General features: G+C 56.2%; 1 protein-coding gene and 1 non-coding gene across 2 annotated transcripts; one reads left to right on the forward strand and one right to left on the reverse strand.

The window, feature by feature from the left end:
- Positions 1 to 1,767: 1,767 nt before the first annotated feature.
- Positions 1,768 to 1,857, reverse strand: BZA05DRAFT_t177. Its single transcript has one exon. It is a non-coding gene; the product is annotated as a tRNA-Gly (tRNA).
- Positions 1,858 to 3,476: 1,619 nt separating this feature from the next.
- Positions 3,477 to 5,640, forward strand: BZA05DRAFT_49985 (amino acid permease/ SLC12A domain-containing protein). The gene is made up of 6 exons (XM_051488363.1): positions 3,477 to 3,656; positions 3,761 to 3,864; positions 3,945 to 4,086; positions 4,161 to 4,276; positions 4,351 to 4,398; positions 4,445 to 5,640. Exons 1-6 carry the CDS (start codon positions 3,513 to 3,515, stop codon positions 5,514 to 5,516), a joined length of 1,626 nt encoding a protein of 541 aa, XP_051339532.1. The 5' UTR covers positions 3,477 to 3,512; the 3' UTR covers positions 5,517 to 5,640.
- The last annotated feature ends 764 nt before the right edge of the window (positions 5,641 to 6,404 follow it).

A 6,404-nucleotide genomic window follows, 5' to 3' on the forward strand; every position in this document is an offset into this window, starting at 1 on the left:
GGAGGGGGCCGGCGAATTGCAGCGAGGGAAGTGCCACGAACGAACGAACGGAATCGGAGTTTCGTCGCCGGATTACGAGCGCACGCACGTACGCGTGGATACGAGATTTAACTACTCTTCACTTCGGAGACGACTCAACGGCGATGATTGATCTTTGCTTGGGTTCCGGCACATATTCCGAGTCACTTCTAGTGATCCTTCCGCCCCCGACATCGCGGTGATCCGGACACAGGGAGGTGTCTATGATAGGTATGAGGGGGACAGACAAACACCGATTACCTGTATCGGACATGGCTGGCGTAAAGCTGGCCGGCTCTCGGCGGTAATTACATACGTGCTTACGGGATTGCGGGATTGCCTGCGCGCAACGGCTATTCCGATCACTACCACAAGGGTTCCTAGATAGAACGACGACGATCCGGAGAACAGATGTCAGGGACACACTGACGAGCGGCATCGCCAAGGCTCTAGCCAGGAAGATCCCGTAATTTCTACCGATGAGACCTACTATAGGTACATACAAGCATCAATCGGGAAACTTCCAATTAAACGTCGTGACTCGTGAATCGTGAGGAATAGCAGCCAGTGACAGCTGAAACTTCAAAGCAACCGCAAACACCGTTTAGCACCAGTGCAGGACACCGAAATTGCCCAGCATTCTGGCTTGCTTCTGTAGAGTACGTCCGCTCTCCAGACTCCAGGAAGCCAGGCTATGCCCCTCCAGAGACCCGCGGCGCCGTGCCATCGATGACCGATCTCGGCATCCCGCCTGAGCCTCCTCCATTCCATTCTTGCAAGATGGGCCTGGCAGATATACACTTCATTTGCTCAGCAGACCCGAGAATGGCCGTAAAGTGATATTTAGTTGCTGTATTTGAATATAGTGAGCTGCACACACCGGTGTCCACTGTCCATGCGGAACGCGATTCGATTCATGGACAGGTGGCTGGCAGGATGCGTGTGGATAGAAGGCTACCCGGATGTCAATAGTACTGTTTACGGATCCATATACTAATCCGATATCCATCACTCTTTGCGTACACGCGATGGATAGCTAAGATAGGATGTTGCCGTGTAGGCGGCTGCAAGTCATGATATATCACCCGGCTTCGCGGTTTTATCACGTTTTTACTTGTCTCTTTTATAGTAGGTAACTGACTTAGTACTACTGCTTAAGAGCTGTCGGCGAGAGGAGAAAGTGTAGGTGGACTTCCTCCGGCAGGAGAAAACGAATGTATCAACGTTGGTTGGCATGGCATGGCAGGGCCGACAACTGAGCGAGGCGGGGGATTTAAACTGGGTCGAGTGGGGTTTTCTTCTTCTCTCTAGATCATCATCTATCAAATAGAAGGTCAACTCCCATCTCCGCTCTCTCCTCTGTGCATGCTCCCTTCCTCGTCCGAACGCCTGTCGGCCTGGAGAGGCATTGTCAAAGGGCCCTCGCAAAACCACCACCACAAAAGCACCACAAAACCAAGCGCATTATCGAGGCTGTGCAGCTCAAATGGAGTATTTGGTGTGTTAACTAATCATACTCTTTTGCGAGGGCGCTTTCGCCAATGCCTCTCCAGGCCGGGAAGCGGGTCGAGAGGGAGAACACACAAGGAGAGAGGATGTAGACGTTGGTCGTCTATTCTGTAGATGATGAGAGAAAGAATAAGAAGAAGAAGCAGACGACTAAGGGAGCAGGCGACTCGCTGACTCCGCCGACGTTGAGGCTTCTGATGCAACAAAGAGAGAAAAAATGGAACCATGGTAAAAGAAAAATACACTGTGCGGGAATCGAACCCACGGCATTACCTTATATCCTATTCCGGTGAATGGGAAGGTAATATGTTACCCCTACACCAACAGTGTTTGTACATGCCCAGTTACAGTCAGGTATCATATAGTCCAAATTATAGCACCAGTTAAAGATGTGACCACGCATTCCCGGCATACGCCAGCACGGCGCACTTTACGATAAACTTTTCCCGAGTGAATACCAAATCCGCTGGCTCATATGTGTAGGTACGCATCGCATCACAGTTCCCACCCGCTCGACACATGCCACCGATGCGAACACGGACGCAGAAAAGTCCGCATCTCCGATCCCGCGGTCCGGGCTGCAGCAACGATATCCACGGGCGGGCGGGCGGATCCTCTCCTCTCGCCCGTCCCCCGCACTACCAACTAGAGCATACATAGAAGTCGCGCACGCCCCCGTGTGCTGTGCGGGCATAAAAAGTCTTCCACCAGCCAGCCCACTTTTCCCCACCAACCACCGAGCACCGACCACAAGCCACCAAACACCAAACACCAACCACCGTCTGGCTGGCTGGCGGCTCGCGCCAAACCCGCACGAGTTTTCACCCACGCCCCCGCCCCCGCTCCTCCTCGCCCCGGTATTCCCCGCGGAGCGGAGCTAATGCCCGTTGCGAGTTGACACATCCGCTACGTATGGGATGGGACAAGTGGCGATAGAATGCGGTTAGGTGGCGGTGACGATCGCTTAAGTTGTGTATACGCGGATCTTGGCGGGGGGTTGGGAGTGAGTTTGCCAGCCGGGGGGATGGAGAGGATGGGATTGATGGTGGCGGAGATGGCGATGGAGATGGCGATGGAGAGGGAGAGGGAACCTGCAGAGTCCAGACGGGGCCGCGGTGTCGGTGGGTTATCACGGAGGTGTTGAAAGTTGCGAACGGGCCACTCGACACATGCTATATACGTCATCCCGGCGGACCAGCCACTGATTCTCTCGCGCTCGCTCGGGATGCCGAGGTGCCACCGTGCCATGCCAGCCTTGTGCCAAGGTAGTAGTTGCGAGGGCAAGGATATCCCTGACATCGGCTCGCAAGTGTCGTCATTTGCCGATCCACCGGGTGGATGCGAGAAGGAAGGCAGGAGAGTCGCCGTTGGGGGAAGGTTATGTATCGATGGTGATACCTCGCCGCGGAGAGCACGCCATCATGCCGGCAGTGAGAGGATGTGCAATTGATTCACGCGGCCATCGGAGTTTGGCTGCCTGGCAGCGATAACGTCGTGTTACCGTACCCGCGGGTAGACAGGCGGGAACGTGCAACTTTTGTTCAGTATCAGATCATGAAGAGAAAGGGCCGTGACAGCTACATAAAAGTCAAAAGGAAAAGAACTCTACATATACCTACTACCGGTAGAGTATGGATAGCTAACTTGGCAGCTCAAGCCAAGGGAATTGTATGTATGATGCCTACCTACTCATGTACTCCTGAGTCCTGGAGAGCTCTTGGTGCCTGCCTAATATCCCGGCGTTTTCCCGCTTTCCCTTAGCCCTGTACCGTAGTTAGTGGGGCACGGCGATCTCATAAAATTCAATCTGCAACGTATGATATGTAGAACGCGTGCAAGCTGCAGGTAGGCGTCCTTCGATCCATAATAGATACCCGCGCGCAGGCGGGAAGGGGGACGAGGTGGGGCGTATATAACCCGCCGCTGATCCCGCAAATGTGATCTGTAGACTACGTGAGCCGAAAAATCTCCCACGATCCGATACAATGTCCTCGACCGGACACGACTTTCCCGGCGGTGCCGAGAAGAAGGAGAAAGAGGAAAAGCAGGATGAGTTCGCGGACGAGGCGTCGTTGCCGCCGTCTAAGTACGATAATACGCACCGGAAGTTGAAGTCGCGGCATATACAGGTACTTTCCACTGGTGGAGCCTCAAGGCGGAGGAGGAGTGGGGAGGAGGAGGAGGAGGGGGAAGGGGAAGTTGGCTGATGGTGGTGGTCGTGGTGGTATGATAGCTCATCGGAATCGGAGGAACCATCGGCACAGCACTCTACGTGCAGATCGGACGGGCATTGATGAAGGGCGGGCCGGCGAATTTGTTTATCGCGTTTACTTTCTGGTATGATAGCTCTGTGGGCCCGAGTGCTGTGGTAGGTATGCTGTACCTAGGCTGGGAGTGCTAATACCAAAAACACACAGGTGCTCGGTGATCCTTTGCATCAACAACTCGCTGTCGGAGATGGTCACATACATGCCGATATCTTCGCCGTTCGTACGGTTCGCGGGGAGGTTCGTCGACGAGAGCTTCGGTGTCGCGGCGGGTTGGAACTTTTTCATATTTGTAACCACTCTTCCTCCGAAACTTTATTGTCCCCGACGGCGCAAAGGGCTTACGGAAGGACCGGGTGATTACAGGAGGCTGCTATGGTACCGTTCGAGATCGTCGCGTGCACGCAGATTCTGGGATACTGGGGGACTTCCGAGAAGGTACACGTTGGCGTCATCATTGCCATCTGCATAGCATTATACGCGTGGGTTCCACCTCGAATCGCATCCCCCGGAGAAATAGTGATGGTTTTTTGACATTACAGCGACTCCTTTCCAGCGGCATCAACTTGATCGTGGTAAAGTTCTACGGCGAGAGTGAATTCTGGTGTGCATCATCCTTCCGACACACGACATCAACTAACCTCTGCCAGGCTCGCCCTCGGAAAACTCATTCTCATCATCGGCCTGATCGCCTTCACCTTCATCACCATGGTCGGCGGCAACCCGCAGCGCGATGCCTACGGCTTCCGGTATTGGAAGAACCCGGGCGCCTTCGCCGAACACTACTCGACCGGCGACCTCGGGCGGTTCATGGGCTTCGTGGCGTGCCTGATCCAAGCGTCCTTCACAATCGCGGGACCGGACTACGTCGCGATCTCCGCCGGCGAAGCCGAAAATGCGCGGGTGGTGATGCCGCGCGCCTTCAAAGCGGTGACGTACCGGCTAGTCGGTTTCTTCGTGCTCGGCTCGCTAGCGGTCGGGATCGTGGTACCGCACAACGACCCGGTGATGCGACGCGCATTCCTCGAGGGCGCGCCAGACGCCGCCGCGAGCCCGTACGTCGTCGCCATGGACCGCCTGCAGATCCCGTTCTTGCCACACATCGTCAACGCGCTGGTGCTGACGTCGGCGTTCTCGGCCGGGAACTCGTACGTGTACTGCGCTTCGCGGTGCCTGTTCGGGCTCGCGCTGGACGGGCAAGCGCCGAAGATCTTCGCGCGCTGCACGCGCAGCGGAGTCCCGATCTACAGCGTGCTCGTGGTCCTGGCCATCGCCATGCTCGCCTTCCTGCAGGTGTCCAACTCGGCGAGCGTCGTGCTGAGCTGGTTCGTTTCCCTCGTCACCGCCTCGCAGCTAATCAACTTCTCCGTCATCCTGTACACGTACCTGCGGTTCCGACGCGCGCTCGCCGCGCAAGGCACGCCCATGTCCGCGCTGCCGTACATGACCCGCTGGCAGCCGTACACGACGTACTTCGCGCTCACGTGCACGCTCGTGATGTGCTTCGTCAGCGGGTACGAGGTGTTCCTCCCTGGGAACTGGAACATCCCGACGTTCCTGTTCTCGTACACGATGATCGCGGTGTTCCCGTTGATCTGGGTGGCGTGGAAGACGCTGAAGCGGACGAGCCGCGTGCCGCTAGAGGAGGTCAACACGTTCCGCGAGGAGCGCGAGGTCATTGACGAGTACCAGAGGAATTATGTGGCGCCGAAACCACGGTGAGTGACATTCTGTCTCGGAAGTCTGATTGTGCCTGCGCGGCCGGGGGGAGGAGGCGCTGATGATGGTGATGACAGGAACACGTTTTCGAAGTGGTGCGATCGGATTTTCGGGTGAGCGCGAGGGGGAGGGGGAAAGGAGGGGGGGCCTAGATCGGCCGGCCGGCATTGCTTCGGCACGGGATGGGGCGTTTGCTGTTTCGAAGGTGGATCCCGCGAACCGGGTCGTACATTGACTGCACGACCAATAGATGCGTGCCATCAACCGAGAAACCGATGGTGGTGGTAGTAGATACATAGTGGTGGTGGTGGTGGTGGTTGTACATACATATCGTGGATTTTGTGAGACAGACAGACAGTGCCCGACGCGGGCCAGAGCACCGACCTCGACCTATCTATCTGGAGAACCGCCCACGCACGCACGCTCGCTCGCGTGGCAAAATGTGAGACAGGCGCTCCCCACCAATCTCGGGACCGCATAATTGGCTAGTGTGAGGGGGTATAGTGAAGGTTCGGAAGGAAAGCCGGACGGACGGACTACCGCCGTGTGATCCCCGGGAGCTCGAGGCAGAGAGAGCGAGAACAATTTATTGTCGCATACGGTACGGCCTTTCCAGACTACCAGACTATGGCGAGCTCCTACCGCGCAATTATAGGAAGGGCACCAATCTTCGACCTGCGATAGCCATAGTGAAGTCTATCGAGTGGGTATCTATAGTACTCCTATAGCCTGAAGCTGCGGAGGCACAAAGGAGGCATAGATAGATACATGTCCATTCGATCACTCGCACGGATTCTGAAATCGAGTGCGATCGTGTGAGTATTGGTAACCGGCCTGCAGGGGGAGGGGGCTGGCATCTGTGACGTATCAAGCTCCCCGCCCAGAGCTCTC

The sequence above is a fragment of the Tricharina praecox genome (genome assembly GCF_024521635.1).
Source record: "Tricharina praecox strain CBS 144465 chromosome Unknown BZA05scaffold_12, whole genome shotgun sequence".
In the NCBI taxonomy this organism is placed as follows: domain Eukaryota; kingdom Fungi; phylum Ascomycota; class Pezizomycetes; order Pezizales; family Pyronemataceae; genus Tricharina; species Tricharina praecox.

Bases quoted from the DNA above. Each gene is read 5' to 3' on its own strand.
- BZA05DRAFT_49985 (XM_051488363.1), top strand. From the start codon at position 3,513: ATGTCCTCGACCGGACACGACTTTCCCGGCGGTGCCGAGAAGAAGGAG. The intron at 3,865-3,944 runs GTATGATAGCTC...AAAAACACACAG, and splicing joins TTTATCGCGTTTACTTTCTG to GTGCTCGGTGATCCTTTGCA. The intron at 4,399-4,444 runs GTGTGCATCATC...AACCTCTGCCAG, and splicing joins TACGGCGAGAGTGAATTCTG to GCTCGCCCTCGGAAAACTCA.